Consider the following 22886-nt stretch of genomic DNA (forward strand, 5'->3'; position numbering starts at 1 on the left):
CCCTGGAAAGGCCTGACAGAGGGACGCCTGAGAAAGGTGCCCTGCTGCCAGAACAATGAGGGTGCTGAGCAGGAACTGCTCCTGCTCGGCACCCTCATTGTCCCGGTCTGGCTTTTAAAAGAGCCACTCTGGGGCGGAGGGGGGGGACAAGCTGTCCCTCCTGCCCACTCCTCGACCCCTCCCCCCCCCCCGCTCAGTAGCCACTGAGTGTAGGGGTGCTGGCTGTGGTCCACGGAGCAGCAAGTGTGCTGTTTGCGAGGGGTGTGCCAGAGTTCGTTCAGTGTGAGAGCTCTGGAGGTGGGGTGCTCGAAGAGGCCTGGGCGTTCAATCCTAGGGTCAACTGGGCTTCGCAGTCTTTTGAGGTCGATAAAACGAGTCATTTGCTTGGGGAACAGTAACACGTGTGGGTCACATTGCAAAGAAGCTGAAGCGCCGCTGTTGCCAGCCGGGCTTCTATCAAAACAAAATATTCTGCAGCTTGGTGGACGGATTCTGGTTGCGCATGACAGGGAACCGCTCTGACTGGGGGGCGGCGCGATGCAGTCGCTGATCCCTGTGCCCCTTGCTGCCACTGAGGCCGTGGTGTTTACACAACACTGGCTCTCATGGGCACTATTCTGCGACGTTTACCACACAACACAGTCAGCACTGTTGGCTAAACAGAGCGAATCAGGTGTTCGCTATTAACACACCGGCCTCTTTCATTCACCTGCTGGCGTTAGGGCGTAACACGCACCCCATTCAGGTCGGTCCACGTTAAGGGGCGACCCACAATAAATAAACCTCGACTCGTGCCACTCCACTCCCCGGGTTGGACACCAGCAACGAAGGTCCTCGGGGTCAGGGGCCAACGGAAGCGGGCTCCAGTGTGACGCCCAGAGTACAAGAGCCACACTGCAGGGATGGCATCAGGGCCTTTCAATGTTTTCAAATGAAAGGGGCCTCGAGCCCCAGAGGTGGGAGGGGCAATACCTATGTCGCCAGTCAGCACTCAGTAGTCTGTGCAACACAGCAATATATTATGTTCTCTATTTTCGTTCTGGGGCTTAAAATGTACACTTATCAGCGCTTGCATTACAAACTGCGTGTTCTTTTCCTTTTCCCTTGGGATGTACACAAGTGTTATCACCTCATTGTCTTCTAACACTCCTCCTCCACATAGACCACTTGCCGACAAAGAAGGGTTTAGAGCTTTTCAGTGGGGAATTTAGTGTTTAAACTGCCTGACCGTCTCGTTATTAACCATATCTTTGTTGCCATTGTAATGTGTGCATCCCACAGGTGAATCAGACTGTTTCTGCTCTAAGCAGGGAGCCCCCAACCAACATCCTGAAATGGGCCCCCAAACATCTTCATCCAGGCCTGCCAGAAGGTAACCCCTTAAGTGCAAAGGGGGGGGGGCATGTTGCTCCACAATTCCCAAAAGAAATCCTTGTAGGCTCCGCCCACTTCTGCAGTTAGGTTTAAGCAGCAATATCGCTGAAAAATATTGATCCCTGATAGCGGAGACCTTACATTTTAAATTGTGATTTGGTTCTGCCAACACAAGCCATTACAGCTGAGTCATGACACTCCTCTTCAGTGTTATAGACCACCCTCTTCCACATGCATGCACGCATGTTTCATGTCCAGTTCAGTGCATATGCATGAACATTGCATCTTGCTGCAAATCCAGAGAACGGCACAGTCCCAAATCAGTCAGAATCAGGGACGTCATTTCACCAAAAGTGACATCACACGGCCCTTGACCTCTGATGACAGCAAAGGAAGTGATGTCATTTGACCCAGAACCTAAGTACAAGAATGGATCACCAAGTGTATCGTTAATACCAGTGTGTATAGGCCCATATTACCAAATTACTGTGAATGCAAGCAGACGTGCATGGCCAGATGATAATGATGTGTTATTATATAGTACTTACACTTAAGTGATTTATATAGAAAAAATATACACATAATATCACCCAACCTTTCTTGGTACTCATTTATAGACCTCAGAAGGATGAAAGGCTGAGCAGGCTCTGCCAGGATTGGAGCCTGCAACCTGCAGATCAGAAATACATCGCAGCAGCGAGCGCTCAACACACTGAGCTATCTAACCAGCTTTAGCTGTCTTACCGGCTATAGTAAAATGAGCAATTACATGTCTGACTGTTCTCAAAGTCAGAAAGCAAATTGCACTCTTTAGTGGATGCCATTAAACTGGTAACTGATATTTACCAGCATGCCAGTTCATCTGCAGGTCTGGTGCAAAGTTGGCCTCATGTCAAGCCTGCGTGGATCTACTTTTCAGGCTTCAGAGGTTGGCAAAATACATACCATTGGGAGGGTTCATAACTGTGTATTAAAACATTTAGAGTAGCACAGGGAAAGCAGGGCACTCACACGGCATCCCTTACTCTGGGCACTCATTTCCTCGTTTCCTCATACATGCAAACAAACATCCTGAACAGCATACTAGGGAGATAGGAAAGATAGACACATTGCAACAAAGCATTAATTTTGGCACAGTGAAATCAAGGACCTCTTTCTGTGCTATGGTCAAACATTTCTAGACTGTACACAAGCTTTTAGGCACAAGCAGAGCTGTTGCCAGAGGGGGCAATAGCCCCTGGCCTTTTGGTTGTAGCCCTGGATAGGAGCTCTGGGGCTGCATCCAAAAGGCTAGCTAGCCCCCAGTCTCGACAGTCCTGGCATTAGTGTAGCCCAGGAACTTTTCCAGACCTAGCAACACCCCGGGGCACAAGGACTTTGTCAAGTGACCGAGGACACCGAGATGGAATGTCTTGTGATGATCGTAACAGAGACGACGGCAGAAAAAAACATGCTATAACTGCAACTTGCGAAAAGCAAAATACATAGTCCGAAATGGATGCTTATTCTGCTCTAAATGCTTTTTGGAGGATTTTGTCTGCATTGTGAATTTGAGGTGTTTAAGAACAGACTCAATCAGTGACTCGCCCCCTGAAGTGTGCCTGAAATACACCTTTAATGAGTCTAGCAATTAGTGTGTAGGATTCCAGAAAGACAAATTCTTTGTTATTCCTATTCTTTCTTATTTAGGGTCACTGCTCAAAGTGTTACACTTGTCAAACCCCTCTCGAGGCCTGAACAAGAAAGGCAGCCACTCCAGAATCAGAGAGCCACATGGTGCTGGCCACAGCCCAGGTGCTTCAGTTTAAAAAAAAAAAAGAGTTGTACTTTTTTTCTTTTTAGGGATAGCAAGGGAGAACACAGGGACAGCAAGGGAGAGCTCAGGTGTCGCAGTTGCGACCCCTGGCGACCCCCAAAGGGCTTTCCTGGTCAGACTGCAGAGCCTTGGCGCTTAGAAAAACCCAAATAATCACTCTGTTGCATGCATTGAGAAATCGGGAATTAGGGTGCTGCTGCGGGTGATATATTGTTGAAATGATCGCCTCTGCCAAGTGGGAACCCAAAGGCGTACCGGTGTCGGTGGTATGATCGGGGCAGTTTCTTGGCAGTAAGGTGTCCTGGGAAAACAGATAAAATGCACCCCAACACACGCCCAGAGCTGACTTCCACACGGGAAACTCTTCCCCCAGTTTGTTCTAATTCTCTTATTCAGTCATTGGTGTGGTAGTTCAGGCTGAGATAACGCGTAACTGTTTTTAGCTCGTTTTTAATCTTTGTATTTGTTCATTGTTGTTTCTATTTTCTTTTTGTGTTTTGTGCTAAAGTTTTAAGTTGAATTATGTCATGGTAACCTGTGTTTTTGATGTCGACATGTTTTTGTCTTTTCTATTGTTGTAATATGTATTACATGATGCTTTCTTTTTATGAATGGTCATTTTATATTTCTAAAGGTTCATAAGCACAAACAACAAATAAAAAAAATATTTAAAAAAACTCTTCCCCTGTGCATAACCACTGCCCAGCCTCTTGTAAGTATCTCACCCCTCTTTCCATCCCTCCCTTTTCCCTCCTGTTTTTGCTTCTTCTCTTGCTATCGCATCTGCCAGTCTTCAATCACTCCATATCGCCTCTTGTTTCCTTTTAGACGTCCCATGCCCCCTTGCTATCCATATTGTCCTCCCTTCATTTCCACGTCCCTCATTTCTGTCTAGTTCCCCTCTTTGCTGATCCCTTCTACCGCACCTTCTTGCATTCTGCTGCGTTCTCTCCCTCTTTCTCTCCATTACAGTTTCTCTATTCCACTCTCCCCTGCTTTTGTTTTTTATTTATTCCCCTGCTTCCCTTTGATCTTAACCCTTCTTCTTCCTTTTGCTTTCCTATGTCACACTTATGCTGCTCTCTCTTTCTTTGTCATTTTCTTCCCACCCATTTCTTCCATTCTCGCATCTTGGTTCACGTTCTGTGCCTTTTCTTCTCGTCAATAACCTAATGTTTTCGAACCCTCTTTGCCTCACTAACCTCCTCAGACCCTCAGTCCACCTGTCGCCCCCTCCCTTTCTCGCTTGCTTTCGTTTCAGTCTTATTTGGCTTGTGTAGCCCTTACCTGCTCCATTTTGCTTTTTAGTGTCTCCTCGGTTCTCAGCCCTGGCAAGCCTCTCCCTGTGGTGTTAATGGGCACACCATGCTGGGCCCAGTTCAAGATAAGGTACATTTGGATTGACAAAGAGGTCCTAATGTTTGGGATGGTTGATGAAGAAAGGCTTTGCTGCCGGCAGGTCGGAGGTATTATGGGGGCATGGGGGATGGGGGCTTGTCATTGAAACAGACAGAAAAGAGCAGGCTTCTGTCCTATGTTGCTGCCTGCTTAAGATGGTACTTAAGCAAACCTTATTTCTTAGGTAAAAACTTCAATAAGGGACTCATTCACAACTGCTTTTGCAGCACACCGATGTGCCCCAGGCAGCTTGCCACATCCCTTGCCCTTGGAATACGCCTTGGTTATGATAGTTTCCCAGCCTGATTCAGTAGCCTTATCGAGCACTTCACTCATCACCGGGTTATGACAGCTCTACAGCCTGATTCAGAGGCCTTATCGAGTACCTCAATCATCACCGGGGTATGATAGTTTCCCAGCCTGATTCAGAGGCATTATCGAGTACCTCACTCATCACCGAGTTATGATAGCTCTACAGCCTGATTCAGAGGCCTTATCGAGTACCTCACTCATCACCGGGTTATGATAGTTTCCCAGCCTGATTCAGAGGCCTTATCAAGTACCTCACTCATCACCGGGTTATGGTTGCTTCCCAGCCTGTTTCAGAGGCCTTATTGAGTACCTCACTCATGACCGGGTTATGACAGCTCTACAGCCTGATTCAGAGGCCTTATCGAGTACCTCACTCATCACCAGGGTATGATAGTTTCCCAGCCTGATTCAGTGGCCTTATCGAGCACTTCACTCATCACCGGGTTATGACAGCTCTATAGCCTGATTCAGAGGCCTTATCAAGTACCTCACTCATCACCGGGTTATGGTTGCTTCCCAGCCTGTTTCAGAGGCCTTATTGAGTACCTCACTCATGACCGGGTTATGACAGCTCTACAGCCTGATTCAGAGGCCTTATCGAGTACCTCACTCATCACCAGGGTATGATAGTTTCCCAGCCTGATTCAGTGGCCTTATCGAGCACTTCACTCATCACCGGGTTATGACAGCTCTATAGCCTGATTCAGAGGCCTTATCGAGTACCTCACTCATCACCGGGGTATGATAGTTTCCCAGCCTGATTCAGAGGCATTATCGAGTACCTCACTCATCACCGGGTTATGATAGTTTCCCAGCCTGATTCAGAGGCATTATCGAGTACCTCACTCATCACCGGGTTATGATTGCTTCCCAGCCTGATTCAGAGGCCTTATCAAGTACCTCACTCATCACCGGGTTATGATAGCTCTACAGCCTGATTCAGAGGCCTTATCAAGTACCTCACTCATCACCGGGTTATGATAGCTCTACAGCCTGATTCAGAGGCCCTATCGAGTACCTCACTCATCACCGCGGTATGATAGTTTCCCAGCCTGATTCAGAGGCATTATCGAGTACCTCACTCATCACCGGGTTATGATAGCTTCCCAGCCTGATTCAGAGGCATTATCGAGTACCTCACTCATCACCGGGTTATGATTGCTTCCCAGCCTGATTCAGAGGCCTTATTGAGTACCTCACTCATCACCGGGTTATGATAGTTTCCCAGCCTGATTCAGAGGCCTGATCGAGCACTTCACTCATCACCGGGTTATGACAGCTCTACAGCCTGATTCAGAGGCCTTATCGAGTACCTCACTCATCACCGGGGTATGATAGTTTCCCAGCCTGATTCAGAGGCATTATCGAGTACCTCACTCATCACCGGGTTATGATAGTTTCCCAGCCTGATTCAGAGGCATTATCGAGTACCTCACTCATCACCGAGTTATGATAGCTCTACAGCCTGATTCAGAGGCCTTATCGAGTACCTCACTCATCACCGGGTTATGATAGCTCTACAGCCTGATTCAGAGGCCCTATCGAGTACCTCGCTCACCACCGGGTTATGATAGCTCTACAGCTTGATTCAGAGGCCTTATCGAGTACCTCACTCATCACCGGGGTATGATAGTTTCCCAGCCTGATTCAGAGGCATTATCGAGTACCTCACTCATCACCGGGTTATGATAGCTTCTCAGCCTGATTCAGAGGCCTTATCGAGTACCTCACTCATCACCGGGTTATGATAGCTTCTCAGCCTGATTCAGAGGCCTTATTGAGTACCTCACTCATCACCGGGTTATGATAGTTTCCCAGCCTGATTCAGAGGCATTATCGAGTACCTCACTCATCACACGGTTATGAAGACTTCCCAGCCTGATTCAGAGGCCTTATCGAGTACCTCACTCATCACCGGGTTATGATAGCTCTACAGCCTGATTCAGAGGCCCTATCGAGTACCTCACTCATCACCGGGTTAGGATAGTTTCCCAGCCTGATTCAGAGGCATTATCGAGTACCTCACTCATCACACGGTTATGAAGACTTCCCAGCCTGATTCAGAGGCCTTATCGAGTACCTCACTCATCACCGGCTCTACAGCCTGATTCAGAGGCCCTATCGAGTACCTCACTCATCACCGGGTTAGGATAGCTTCCCAGCCTGATTCAGAGGCCTTATTGAGTACCTGACCCCTCACCGGGTTATGATAGGTTCCCAGCCTGATTCAGAGGCCTTATCGATTTCCTCATTCATCACCGGGTTATGACAGTTTCCCAGCCTCTGAAGCTGCAACTGGCTGCTGTTCACTGATGTCTCATCATCCCGGGGTGTAACCAAAAGCCGATGTATTCACAGCATTGGGCCCTGTTGATCCAGACAGCATTTTCAAAATGCCAGTAGTTTCCAGCAATTTTGTGTGGAATGACATGGCCTATGCTAATTTCTGAACATCAACAACCGTAACCCAACTTGGGGGCACTCCCGACCCTTGCACTCTGTCAAAGGCTCAACGCCACAAAGTTAAATGTAATTCACTATTGTTTTTCTGATGTTAACACATATACTTTTACATTAAGTGAAATCTGGTAATGCCCAATCTCTAATGTCTTCATCCACAAGTTGTATTCTTAAAAAACAGTAGGATAAAGCTCAATGCATCAGGGGACTGCACCATCCCTTCTTCAGGAGCAAAATAAAAATGACATCTGCAAGTTAAAACATGATATGGAATACCATCAGTAATTATGTCTCAACAAAATGTATCTCAAATAGTAAGGAGTAGGTGAAGGTCATTTATCTTATAGCTCCCATGGAACTCCCATAGTATTCACATTAAAGATTTCTGAAAACTGAGCAAAATGTTTCCCACAGTAGTCCTCTAAATTTTAATCTGAAAGTTCCAAAGCCAATATATGTAAACAACACTCAAGCTATGTGTTAGGTTCAAAATCGCCAGCCAATTGAAAGGATATCAGAGAGCTCCTACCCGCCATATAAGCCAAAACAGCCTAATCAAGGAAGGCCAGTTCACAGTAAGATAATAATACTCTTAAATGTTCACCAAGTTCAAGTCTAGAAATCCAAAAGAAAAGACTATCAGATAACTACATAGGTCAACCTTATATGTTTCTTCTTGACATATGCTGGTAATCAATTTGAAATCCTACCTTCCAAATTAGGGCTGACACCAGAAGAAGTAATTGATTAACAGTAGCCCCAAACATACAAAAAGAGAGAAAAACTCTCTATTATATAGTTGTCTACTTCAATAAAATATGTAGAATCTAAAGTTTAGAGAGTACAAACCTCAAATTTCTTTTCCTATCTCACACAAACCAGGTTGTGTTTGCAGCAGGATCTGACATAGACTCTTGGACGCCACTCTACACATGGCAAAACATGGCCGCCCCTCGTATAGGAATCATATGAATGAAATCAGGTGACAGCAAGGTCACGTGATGTTCTATGAGCACCATCTTGGATTCCGAAATGTTGTACTCCAGTACCATCTTGGAGTGTGTGATGTTGTATCTATGTCATACACATTAGAGGCTAATCCGTGTTGGAAATTCAAGGGAACGCAAGGCAAATGACCCTCTGTTTTTTTATATAGAAGTCCCGTGATTCGAACTGTTACACAATGATACTTAAAAAGAGGTCACTCTTAGACATAAGCATTGTGTTGAGAAGTTTCAAAAAACATATTTGCCCTGAGAATCAACTCCCTTTGTGGTAGTTGTAATTCATTCAATGTCAATAAGAAGTGATATGTATCTCTTAAATATGTTGTAGTGTGTTGTACTTGAGGTTGCAGAACCCGGTCTAGATATTTGGCCATGGGATTGAAAATACTCTCAGTTCCTGCAACTATCGGTCTGCAAGGTGGTTTCATTAAATGTTTGTGAATCTTGGGGAGTGCATAAAAGACCGGTGTAATTGGGAACCTTTGAGTGAAGTACTCTCTAGTACTGGATGTTATCCACTCAGATTCAGAGGCCTTCTCGAGTACCGCATTCATCACCGGGTTATGATTGCTTCCCAGCCTGATTCAGAGGCCTTATCGAGTACCTCACTCATCACCGGGTTATGATAGTTTCCCAGCCTGATTCAGAGGCCTTATCGAGTACCTCACTCATCACCGGGTTATGATAGTTTCCCAGCCTTTTTAGCTGCAACTGGCTGCTGTTCATTTATATATGGTCATCCCGGGGTGTCACCAAAAGCCGATGTATGCACGTCATTATTTGAGTCCTGTGGAGCCGGACAGCATTTTCAAAATGCCGGTGGTTTCCAGCAATTTTGGGTGGAATGATAAGGCCTATGCTAATTTCTGTCAAGCGTCTCCTGATATTTGTTGAATAAGGAGAATGATGTCACAAGGCCACTTCTTTGGGGTCTTTATTGTGGAATGCATCATTTATTTTGAGAAAATGACTTAATCTATGTTTACTTCTGCATAGCTTATACTAAAATATGCTGGTATGTGAGAAAACTCCTGCAGTCACAGAGCAGTCTCAAGGATCTCCAGAGCAGGGTTGTCCAACTCAAGGCCTTGAGGGCCGGATCCATGTCGGCTTTTTCGGATACCCCTCATTAACATTCTTGAGATAAATTTGCATGCAATGATTGTAAATGTATGCACATTTTTTCTCATGAACATTATTGAGGGATATCCTGAAAACACGTCAGGATTCCGTCCCTCTATGCCTGGAGTTGGACATCTCTGATCTAGAGCGAGCCTGCTAATGTGTTGCTCTTCATGCACTATCATGTTGGAGAGAGGATGCAGAAGGGGAGAGCTATTGATCTGGATGACTATGGAATCCCACTCTGGATCTATGTTTGAGATTCTGGGCCTGTAGGATGCACCGATATTTAATTCTTGATCGATAACACTCTGACGAATGAACCATTGGAGAAAGACCACATGCAAATCAGGCTTGGTCTTACCCCACAAAGGGCAGTCCAGCGCCAACTGCTAATCCCTTTTGAACAACACTACAAGCCATGCCAAACTTTTTTGGCCCTCAACAGGGTTTCAGAAAACATATGGCACGACAGGCACAATATTATTTGCGTGTCTTCCTGAAAACACCCAGAATATTTTTGACTGTTGCCATCAGTGTTTTGCTCTTGTTTCACCAACCTTTATTATCCCATCAAGTTTACACAATAATCAAACCGATCATAGCAGACAATCTGCACATGTTGTAATACTCTCTCTTCGACAAAGACTAATTCAGTCTCACCAGCACTAGGCCCCACCATGGAATGTGTTTTCCATCAGTATCCTAGGTCTCCCGTGTTTGCTTGCCAGGGCCGTTGAAAAACAGATGATCGGAAGCTAGCTCAATGGGTTCAGGACATGCTGCAGAGATGTGCAGACAACCGGAAGGTCACCAGCTCGAATGGCTGAAGGGACAGACTGGCTTTTGACCCTTCCAAGTTTGAGTCCTTTAATACTATTCAGCTATTTGATAAAAGCTGTTAGCACATGGAGGACCTTACAGGTTTCAACTCATCTAATCCAAATGCTCGGAACACAGTGAATAACTGTTATTGGCTGCATTTGAAGCATTCTGACGTTATAATTAAGGCTTCCGGTTTAATAGTATTTATTTTTCTGCCATTTCCGTCTGTATTTATCCATATTTATTTTTTGGCACTTTTTTTTCTGTATTTATCCAGATACATTTTTTGTCATATAATTCACAACCAGTATTTTTCTGCATTTATTCTAAAAAATAATGCATTTATGCATTTATTAAAGCACGCATGCAACCATATAGGAAATAAATGCATGCTAGCTCAATTTTTTCCATAACAACAAACGGTTGCTCCTGTAACTGCTGGTGCCTTAAGATAATGCTGTCAGCAATTTGAAAAGCTTCAATGCTATTTTTACACTCTTCATGCTGCCAATCTGCAATGTGATTGGCCTGCAATGTATGAGTGACATCAAAGCAAACCAGACAGAAAGACCTGCTTTTCCATTTTTGTTCCATTTCTATAAATAAATACAGACAGAAAACAGATTGATTTCCATCTGTATTTATGTGTAAACATCAGTAAAAACAGAACACTGGAAACCTTAGTTTTAAGCAGGCAAGTAAACAACAGAATGCATTTTTCTGGAATCAAGAATGAGCAATGCAAATTCTCAGCAAGATTTCTTTCAACAAGAAGACCCCTCTCTGGTGAATCTTTTCGGCCTTCAAGGAAATTAACACCAAAAGTGAACTTATCCTTTGCATACATGCAGTGGACTTCATTCATTCGTTCATTTATTCATTCATTCATTGTGTTGTTTGTATAACGCCTTTAACCATAATTATGGTCCCAACGCGCTTGTTGGTTGAACGCCCTCAAAGGGACCAGAGTCCAAATGTTGGAGAATTGCAAGGCGCTATTATTCCTGTGTGCATTTCAGCCATTAAAGTTATGTGAGGGTGGCCAAGACCCTGTCTGTCACCCATATGTGAATGAAGCGTGGATGGGTGCAGCAGAGGTAAACTATTAAATAAACAGGGTAGATTGTGTTTAAGGAGATAGAGAATTATGTGGGAAGCTACAGGTCGAATGTGTGTCGTTAGGTCACTTCATTCTTATGGCAGAGGTGTTGTGCAGCCGTGTTTGTGTGATATGTGAGGGCAGGGTGTGTGGAATGAGCCTGTGCCATCCGCTAAGTTACGAAGGTGCGTTGTGCAAGAGGTGAAATGGGAGAAATATAGCGGTACAAACAACAATGTTTACGTCTTGAGTTCTGTCTATGTACAAAGAGCTGTGCTACTTATCACCTAGATTCAAAGGAAGAGCAGGGCCTGAATTGAGTTTGAACTCTGAGAACAGAATCAGGAAAATGCCTAGATTTAAAAGGGGAGCAAGGCCTACAGTGTGTGGACAGACAATGAGTGATTGATTTTCGAAAAACACCTTATGCAATATATGATTACCGTACACAATTAGGCCAAAATGCAGACTAAGGCTACAGCACAAAACTAGGCCAAAGGCAGAGCATGGCCACCCCGCACATGTAGGCCAAACGCAGAATATGGCTACTCCACACAACTAGGCTAAACACAGAATGTGGCTACCTTACACAATTCGGCTATATGCAGAATATGGCTACAGTACACAATTAGGCTATATTCAGAAAATGGCTACCTTACACAAATAGGCTAGAAGCAGAATGTGGCTAGCTTACAAGATTAGGCCAAAATGCAGACTGAGGCTACACCACACAAATAGGCCAAATGCTGAATATGGCCACCCTCACACAGCTAGACCCAATACACAACTCGACCAAACGCAGAATATGGCTATCCCATACAACTATTCTAAACACAGAATATGGCTACCTTACACAATTAGGCAAAATGCGGAATATGAGTACCTTACATAATTGGGCTAAATACAGAATATGGCAACCATACAAAATGAGGCTGAATGCAGAAAGTGACTACCTTACACAATTAGGCTAGAAGCAGAATGTGGCTAGTTTACAAGAGTAGGCCAAAATACTGACTGAGGATACACCACACAAATAGGCCAAATGCTGAATATGGCCACCCTCACATAGCTAGACCCAATACAGAATTTTGTTACCCTACACAACTTGACCAAACACAGAATATGGCTACCCCACACAACTATAATAAACACAGAATATCGCTACCTTACACAATTAGGCTAAATGCAGAATATGGTTACCTTACATAATTGTATCACACGCCGAAGGAACTGGTGTGTGTGGACCAAGTGGCGCTTGGGCAGCCATTAATCTCCCCACCACGTTGTTTCCCACGTTGCATTGTGATGGTCTAGCTTCTACAGACTCGGCCGCTAGAAGCCTTTTTCCGTCTGCTGCGACCGGAAGCCTACGCGTTGCAACCCATTTGCGTCCAGCTCCGGGTGATACGCTGACATTGTTTTGCTCGCTCCGCTTGTGTCTTCGCTTCGGCTTGCTCTCCTTTCTTGGGCGTTCTGTGCCTCGCTCGTTTGTGCTTCCTCCTCTCTTTTCTTGGCAGTTTCCTTTTTCTCTTGTCTTTCGCATTTCTTGTGTGGCTTTGCTTCCTTCCTCTTTCTCTTACCTGTAATCTTTTCTTGTGTTTATTCAGCTTGGTTCTGCCTCCACTGCAATTTGATTGATCCTTGAACTTCTCCTAGCTGCCTTAATTTTTCCTTTTTTCTTTTATTCAGTTTGCCTTTAGGTCCGCTACCTCTCTAGACCTTTCCTTCAGCACGTGTGCTACTTGTGTTTGGATTTCCTGGCTCCATCTTCATTTCGGAAAGTAACAGCCTCTGGAACCTTTAACACCTTTGCCCAGGGAGGGGTTTTTTGTGCCGTCAGGCTTTTTCCCCCAAATTGTTTGTTCCGGAGGAGGCCCCCCCCCCAGACCTCTCTGCCTTAAGGTCAGGGTGGCTTCCTTTCGGGGCAGACCTTACCTACTAACCAACAAAAAGGCTCTGTGGAAGAAGACGTTTGTGCACCCAGTGGACTCCGAGACTTCAGGTGAGGAGGAGGGTGACTGGTGTGACCAGGAACCAGGGACTACTACAGCTGGCACTGACAAATTGGGCTAAATGCAGAATATGGCAACCATACAAAATTAGGCTGAATGCAGAAAGTGGCTACCTTACACAATTAGTCTAAATGCAGAATAGGACTACTTTACACAATTAAGCTGATGCACAATATTGATACTGTACACAATAGGCTTAATGCAGAATATAGTTAACTTACACAATTAGGCTAAATGCAGAATATGGCTATAAATACAGAATAGGAGTACCTAACACCATAAGGTTAAATGCAGATTATGGCTACCTTAAATAATTAGGCTAAATGCAAACTATCGCTATAAGTCTAGATGCGGAATATGGCTACCCTACACAATTAGGCTAAATGCAGAATATGGCTACCTTACACAATTAGGCTAAATGTAGAAAATTGCTACCTTACACAATTAGGCTAAATTCAGAATATGGATACTGTATACAATAAGGCTAGATGCAGAATATGACTACCCTCCACAATTAGGCTAAATGCAGAATGTGGGTACCATACACAATTAGGTTAAATGCAGAATGTGGCTACCATACACAATTAGGCTAAATGCAGAATATGGCTATAAATGCAGAATATGAGTACCTAACACCATAAGGTTAAATGCAGATTATGGCTACCTTACATAATTAGGCTAAATGCAAACTATCGCTATAAGTCTAGATGCGGAATATGGCTACCCTACACAATTAGGCTAAATGCAGAATATGGCTACCCTACACAATTTGGCTAAATTCAGAATATGGATCTGTACACAATAAGGCTAGATGCAGAATATGGCTACCTCCGATATAGCCAGACTTATGTACTAACACCAAGCTACTGTCTTGTGTTTTCGTGTCTGTCTCCATGTGTCCATGTATCTGCGCCCGAGACTTACGAGTTACCGGCGCAATAGAAATGATTAAATAAATAAAAAATAAATAAATTTAGGCTAAATGCAGAAAGTGGCTATCTTACACAATTAGGCTAAATGCAGAATATGACTACATTACAAAATTAGGCTAAATGCAGAATATGGCTACATTACACAATTAGGCTACATGCAGAAAGTGGCTACCTTACACAATGAGGCGAAATGCAGAACACAGCAACACCATACAACTAGGCCAAATGCAGAATATGTCTACCCCACACAGCTAGGTCCAATACAGAATATGGCTAACTTGCACAATTAGGCCAGATGCAGAAAATGACTACCTTACACAATTAGGCTAGATTATTGCATTGTGAAGCCTAGGCCTTTTTCCCCTTATTCAGGACTCTCAGACTTAGATGCGTTTCTCTAGGTGTGTTAAAAAAACTGTACTGTGAAAGTATTTAAAATTGCATTGTGAAACCTAGGCCTGTTCCCCCTTATTCAGGGCTCTCTGACTGTGGTAGAATGCTAGTGCCAGACTCCCTTGCCTCATTGCGCCTTGAAACACATGTGTATAGGTGGGTTATAAATGCCTTTTCATCATATCATATCATAAATGCAGAGTATGGCTACACCACACAACTAGGCCAAATGCAGAATATGGCCACCCCACACAGCTAGACCCAATACAGATATGGCTACCTTACACAATTAGGCTAAATACAGAATGTCGCTACCTTAGACCATACGGTTAAATACAGAATATGGTTACCTTACACAATTAGGCTAAATGCAGAATAAGGCTTTCTTAGACAATCAGGCTGGATGAAGTATATGGCTCTTTGCACAATTAGAATAGATGCAGAATATGGCTACCTTACACAATTAGACTAGATGCAGACTATGGCTACCTTGCACAATTAGGATAGATGTAGAACATAGCTACACTACACAACTAGGCCAAATGCAGAATATGGCCACCCCACACAGCTAGACAAATACAGAATATGGCTACCTTACACAATAAGGCTAAATGCAGAATATGGCTACCTTGCACCATACGGTTACATGCAGAGTATGACCACCTTCCACAATTAGGCTAGATGCAGAATATGGCTTCCTTGCACAATTAGTCCATATGCAGAATATGTCTACTTTACACAATTAGGTTAAATACAGAAAGGGGTTACCTTACACAATTAGGCAAAATGCAGAATATGGCCACACCATACAACTTGGCCCAATTCAGAATATGGCTACCTTACACAATTATGCTAAATGCTGAATTTGGCTACCTCACACCATAAGGTTAAATGCAGAGTATGGTTATCTTACACAAATATGCTAGATGCAGAATATGACTACCTTACACAATTAGGCTAGATGCAGAAAATTGCCATAGACAATTAAGCTAATGCGCTTTGAAACACAATTTTGCTTAATAGGCGCATTACAAATATCAAAAAATAAAATAAATAAATGCAGAATGTGGCTACCTCACACAATTAGGCTACATTCAGAACACGGCAACACCATACAACTAGGCCAAATGCAGAATATTGCCATCCCACACAGCTAGGCCAAATACAGGATATGACTACCTTACACAATTAGGCTAAATGCAGAATATGGCTACTGTGATGAATCTGATGGTGTCATCACTCCTTACCCAGCAATGACCTCCCCTCATGTGGCCAGGGGACGGCATCCGCTACCTGATCGTGACCTTGGGGGTGGCTATATAAGGGAGGATCACATGGGGGGACACAACCTCCGGGGGAGTAGCTGGGTACCCTCAGACAAGGCATGGTCGTCCCCTTCCTTTCTTGAGGATACCCCATCCATACACAATACCTTAATGGCATGTTGTTTCAACTCCCCTCATCCACCTAAGTAGGATACTGTAAACCATCTGACAAAATCTGTGGGTGAACCATCAAGATTTGACTTACCCTCTAAAACGCATGAGGAGGTCTTCTCAGACTCCACCTACAGGGTAATAAGAGCTGATTTGCCTTCAAAGACTTCTGAGAGCACTTACATATAGTCTACATACAAAATGGACTACCATTCCCATAACTGTGAGAATACTGGGACGAGGAAGTTGGACCGAGTAATGCAGAGAGTAAAAGACCAAGAGTACAGGCTGCGCTTTAGTTGTCATGAGCAAGGACTGTAGCCGGGAAATTTAAATCGCAGCAACAACTGGCTGAGAGGCACTGCTGGAAGGAGAGAGCTGCTTCGGACAGGATGGACCAGGAGGCTGCAGAGGTTGTCATGGAGCCAGCCGGCTCAAGAAGACAGAAATGGAAGGCTGTCCACGAGATCAAACTGGCTGCGAGAATGGCAGGAGCCAGCACAGGGCTCCCTTGGTGTTTGCAAGTGCCAAGCGGCAGCGTTTTCCTGTTGACTGCCGAACAGAAAGCAGAAGAGCCCAGAAGGAAACGCGAGGGGCGTATGAGCTGAGGAACGAAGGCGGCAAGGCGAGAAGAGAAGCCAAACAGCTGCACATGAGAAGAGGAAAGAACACCAGCAAGAGCAAATGAATCCCTGAGAGGGAAGCAGGGCACTAGGACATACAGGCAGACATGCAGACAGCAAATAAAATGTAAAAGATACTAATGAAATACTTGAACGAGAAGGAAATATTTAACCTTTTGTTGAAAGGGAAAGCAAACAAGAAGCAAGAGACTTTAAGCTCTGTAAGTGTATGCGATACACACTAAAGAAAAGCTCTGGGAGGATAGTGTACCAGGCAGGTGCTGTGTTAGATAAAGTAAAAGTAAACCCAAGAAATCATTATGTTTAAAGTGTGTTCCAGAGCACACATGGGAAAAGCCCTGGAAGGAGAACACCAGGCGAAGTAAAAACTGAAAAGTGTGGGCTTTTAAAAAAAGCCCTGGCAGGAGAGTATACAAGGCAAGTGCAAGTGTGTTTACATGGGAAAGTCCTGGTAGGGAAACACATCAGGCAAAGACAAACTGAATAATGTACAAGGAGTACATCAGCTAAAAGGGGCCTGAGAAGGATATATCAAAACTAGCCAAAGGCTGCCTGAAACCAAGGAAAATAAGGTGTGTAAACCTGGCAGGAGAGTACTGTGATGAATACTTTGGAGTCATCAATGATTCCCTGTCAAAGATCTCCTCCCACATGGCCAGGGGACGGCAGCCACTACTTGATCCTGACCCTGGGGTTGGTATTATGAGAGAGGATATGGGAGAAGATGGCTGTCGGGGGAGGTGGCAACCTCTTCAGGAGAGACGCAGTGTTCTTCCCTTCCCAGAGAAGAAGACCTCATAATGCATAAATCCTTGAGGGCTTGTTGTTACTCTCCAAATCCCTCCTGTTGTAAAACCCCAGAATGCCTTCCTACAAAACACCCTATGCAGAATACCATTCATACTTTATATACACATAACACACACCCAACATCTCCTGTCTCTGATGTTTTTGTTCTAAACAAAAATCCTAAACAATATCACATTAGAAGTCAAAGAAATTCTATGGACTCCAACTCCCATAAATCCTCAAGGACTAAGACGAAGAAGAGGAAAAAGGAGTTAATGCGGCTTAAAGGAAACACCAAGCCAGACATGCAGACGAGTTGTTGCAATGAAGTCTGAGTATGAGGGACATTTACAAATGGCATCCGCATTCAGAGGAGGGGAACCGGAGAAGAAAGAAGCAGACCCGGAGAAGAAGGAAGCTGGATCTAGGGAGAAGGCATCAGCACAGGAATGAACCGTGCTGGAGAAGGCAGGCACCCTCGAACTGCTGCTCGCAAGCCTTACCTATCAGCATTGCCCGAGGCCAAATGTGACACAGCAGGCACCGTGGGAGAACCGTTGGGGAGCCGGCAGCAGTAGCAGAGCTACCAGGGATGCAGTTGTGCGAAGAAGCAGCAGTCGTACCGGCGGGTGAACGCAGAGTTGGCAGTAGAACTGTGAGTAGGTCTGCCATGGGAGAAACACCGTCCCAGAGAGGAAGCTTCAACGCAGCAACGTGCCACAGGTCAGGGACGCTATCAGACACCAGTGAGTCTGCCCAAAGCTATTGGGGACCCCGGGAATACTGACAGCCATTTAAGCAATTAAGAAACTGTTTTGAATACCGACCAAGTAAAATACAAAGACAGAATTTGCAAACATCCTCATTTATGAGATGTCAATATGGGGAAAGTTGGGCCAAGTATTACCGCAAGCAAATTAACACTAATGAAGAAGTTAAAAGACAGAGCTTTAACAAGTCTCCATATATGAGATATCAATGTGGGGAAAGTTGGAACAAGATGTACTTCAAGCCAATGAAGTATAGACACAGTGAAGGAATACATCTGAGCTATACTGAAGACAGTGAATTCAGAAAAGAAGTCCTAGTGAAAGAAGCACACCGGGCAGTGAGCATTTGGGGGGGGGGATACCTGCCAGAGAACTATACCAGGGGATCTGCAAGACCCCAGAAGGGGATTTCTGGCTAGTCCATTACTGAAGTGTGCATCCTCCTCCTTTACGAGAGGGTGGAATCAACCATGTGTCTCATACTCAGTATCAAATTACCCACATAAAAGGGGCAGGTTTGCTTGTAAACTAATGGCTATGGCCCTCTTCCTCTGTTTGCTCCTGTATTTCCACTTCAGAGACGGCTCCTCCAGTGGGCAGCAGGAAACACCGGAAAATTCTGGGTAGCATCAGCAAGCTCGGTGAGTGATGTAAAACATGCCCACTCCTGCACTGCCATGGGTGGGGCAGGATCTGAGCTTGGGCCACTCCCTCAAAAAGCTCCAGGCTTGGGGGTCCTTTTTCAAGACATATACATTTGTAGAATTGTGGAGGTCTCTTATCCTGGGGAGGGGTGATAAATATTTGGATCCCAAGATTATTGACCAAAGGCCACCCTGTCTCCAGGCGGCCCACGTGGGCATCCCTGGCTGAAACTCGAGCTCCTGCCGCTCCTCAAGAGGGTTTTCATCGCTTTCCATCCCTCTACCTTTCCATTCTTGAAAGTGGGTGCTGGACTGAAACCTCTCTCTCCCTATAACTCTAAATCCATTAACTTATTCTTATGACGCTTTCTGGCAACATTCTTGAAAATGTAGTATAACTGACTCCCCAACTTCCCTAGCAGGAAGAAAGGGGAGCAGCAAGTGACAGCCTCATGCCCTGGATGTGGGGCAAAACTGAAGCAATTTGTAACAACCCCTACATTTAAGGCCCAGGCCTACCCAAGACAGTGCGCCCCTTCTGAACCCCAGGAAAAAATGGAGGAGATGGTAGAGTCACAATGGGCAAAGCTTTAAACCTTAAAACATCATAGTTGCCAATGCTTCTTAATACCAAACCCCAAGCATACAGAGCTAATGCCGTAGAGGTTTTCTGGAACCATTTGGCCTGGGGAGTCAAAAGTAGGTCCCATAACATGCATATGACATCTCACTAAGAGGGCTTGTTTCTCTCAGGGGCCCGCATGCACCCCTGTTGTAAAGCCCTAATGCTAGACATTCAGAGTGCACTTCTGAATCACAGACCAGCTGTAGTCTAGATTGGTTCCAGGTAGGCTTTATTTAACATATGTACAATCTTTACAATACTCCAGTTACTCTTCTTGAATTTACAGCATGCGTAGACATAGACAGGAACATGGGAAGGTATAACGTTACTTATAATGGAGCTGACCCACCGGCCATCCATTCAACCCAGCTCAGGCCCCCAACTGACACTCACCGAACATTCACACACAGATCCACCCAACATTCTCCTGAGCTACATTCATGCACCAACATTCTGCAGCAAGCACCCAGGCCAGTGGCAAGACAAGACTACACTACAACAACCCCCCTGAGGGAAATAGATTCATCTCACTGATGGGCGCTTCTATGAGTGCAGCCTGCTGGCCGAAGAGTCCTACATCGGCAAGTCCGATTCCGCCTTTCATTCTTGCTTTGTCAACAACAAGCACTGGCAATGTCAACAGTTTGGGCTTTTGTGTAGTCATGGCAAACGCACTTGCCAGGCACAGCCGTAGTATTAACTGGCCATTGATAATAGCAGCTGCATAGTGGTGTGTGTAGCTGGGCATCTAATAGCAGTGCCTTGGCACTTACCTGTTGCCTTGCAACAGACTCTCTGGCACTTCCCCCTCCGTGGAAGCTCTAGCGCTTACACGCCACCCCCTTCCCTTGTCCCTTCTTTCTCTCTCTCTGCACTTGCACGTTCCGAATGTTCACAAGGCCTAATAGGACCGCCTCTGTCTTTGTTCATCATTGTTATTTTATTTGCCTTCTGTTCCCTTGTTCCCCTCCCCTTTGCCCTGTGGGTGCCTTGAAGCACAATTTCCTGATGTAGAAACGCCTTACAAATGCACAATAAATAAATAAATTACCCTGCATCCAGGAAAATCTGGCCCAATACTAGCACTGCTCCCACTGTGAATTGGTGAAAGACAGACACCGATTCGGACGTGCAAGTCATTTCAGCAGCAGAGATTCACCATTTGCACAAACAAGTCTAGCACACATGCTTAGTGCAGTGTGTATATGACATTGCTGCCTATGCAGGCTCATTGCATGAAGAGAAGTTGAAGTCAAATGTAACATATAGCTGTAACTTCCTTATACATCCTTTAGGCAGTGTTCTCACAACGCTAAGCTGACAAAAGATGGTAGGTGTTTTTATATTGCCTGGCAAAAAAGCTCACCGCAGGACATTAGGAGGGAGCTACAAGGAGAGAGTGGGAGACCCTGGGAAGACCTTTCACTGGGTCCCACGCCGTTTGAAAGCAGCTAATGAACGGAGCCGGAGGGAACACCGCTCATGTGTGAACCTGACACAAAAGAAGTGGTTATCATGGAAATGCAAAATGCAAAACGATCATGGCTCACTTTTAGAGGAGAAATAACCACAACAGAGAAAGCACATCTTCAAAAGGCAATGCAGTAACGGGAGGTGACGGGGTGAGAGGCAGGAGGAGGAGCAGTGTGCTGTTGGATTTTGAGGCAGACGGGGCGGTGGGAGGAGTTGTGAGTTTATGTAAGCTAAGTATTGATTGGTGGGTCTGGTGCACATCATCCTTCAGGATGGGAAAGCCCCTGTGTGGGTCCGCCCACGCATCCGATAATTAAGAAGAAGAAGAAGGATTCAAAACCTGAAACTGTGGCATTCTAAAGTGTAATGTAGGGATGCACGCAGTGAATTCAGATCTGAAAAGTCGACAATTAATGAAGCAATACATACATGCAGATTTCAATGGCGGTAATGGGCTGCTGCGTTTGAAAAGGAAGGGAGACCGTCCTTGTGAAAGCCTCCTCCCAGGTCATGTGGCTGGAGTGAGCCAGGGATGGACTGGGAACCGGAAGAGTCCCTGGAAAGAATGTGCAGAGTGCCACCAAGCCCAGCCCCTCTCCTACAAGAAAAGCTGGAAATAAAATAGGCAACAACACAAAAGAGGCCCATGGGTTGAGGCCCACGGGGAAATCTCCAGACCCCCATGGAGGTAGCTGTCTGGCACGTGCAGCTTCCTCCATGGATGTTCACAACAGGAGAAGGGCCCGACAGGAAAGCCCGTCATAACGGCCTTGTGGCATTGAAAGAAACCGACCAATGAATGGGGACAGCTGGGGAAAGTACAAGCAGCCCCAGCCAGCACGCCAGCACGCCAGTTTCAGCGCCCTGGGCGGATGCTGGCTTCTCCCGTGCCTCCGACCCGTCCCACTGCTGGCTTACCGTGAGAGTGCTGAACATGATGCAGGCCCCACCGATGCCATTGGTCACCATGGCGAACATCAGGAAGAAAGACAGACCTGGGGGAGAGAAGAAGTTTAGAATTGGCCTCGTGGTCCTGCAATGGGCACCGTTATTATGAGGACATTAACTGGGATTTGGAACGCCTTTTGTTTGTTTATTTATAAGGCGCTCCTCAACCGCAGGTATCTGGGTGCATTACAGGCTATTTTATAACGCGCTTAATTCCCAGAAGTTTCTAAGCGCGGACACGGGGATCGAACCTGTAGTTCTCTGTGTCGTCTTGCTTTAAAGGTTAGCACCTTGCCACTGAGCTGTCCTCCCGAGACATAATACAAAACAGTATAGTACATAGTAGGAAAGTGTATAGATACAGTTGTTGACAATGTACAAGGGTAATATACAGAGATACAGAAATGGGACTAGCGTTGTTAGCGAGGTCCTAGTGTCAGCTGCCAAGTGATCGTATGGTTATTGGCAAAGCTCTGGGATGTTGTATGGCAGGATTCTGGCGAGTCCATGGCTCTGTTTGGGCCAGTGAAGGCTGAATTGTCTCTGGTGTGCTCTGCAAGGTGAAGTGAGTGTGATATCTGGCTGTATGCCGCCTTCCCTATCTCTGTCTGCATAGTGAAGGGTGTGGGATGGTAGCCAAAGACAAAAGGCGACGTTACAGTGGTCAAAGTGAGCGGGAGCGGTCGGGAGCGGTGCTCCTCTACTTTTTAAAATGACCTTTGACAGCTCCTATACTTTTATTTTAAAAAGAAACCGTTCCGGAACGGTTTTGTTTTAAAATAAAAGTGTAGGAAGAAGTTGAAACTT

The 22886-nt window shown here is 45.3% G+C and overlaps 1 protein-coding gene across 1 annotated transcript in view; it reads right to left on the bottom strand.

Annotated features, from left to right (window-relative positions):
- Positions 1 to 22886, bottom strand: part of LOC138581057 (large neutral amino acids transporter small subunit 4-like) — a 292371-nt gene that overhangs the window by 170350 nt on the left and 99135 nt on the right. The window contains exon 5 of the mRNA XM_069652100.1: positions 22050 to 22126. Within this exon, the coding sequence (XP_069508201.1) occupies positions 22050 to 22126 (77 nt within the window). The remainder of the gene's footprint in view (positions 1 to 22049; positions 22127 to 22886) is intronic.

Source organism: Ambystoma mexicanum, chromosome 3p (assembly GCF_040938575.1).
Source record: "Ambystoma mexicanum isolate Mex_15411 chromosome 3p, UKY_AmexF1_1, whole genome shotgun sequence".
Lineage (NCBI taxonomy): Eukaryota > Metazoa > Chordata > Amphibia > Caudata > Ambystomatidae > Ambystoma > Ambystoma mexicanum.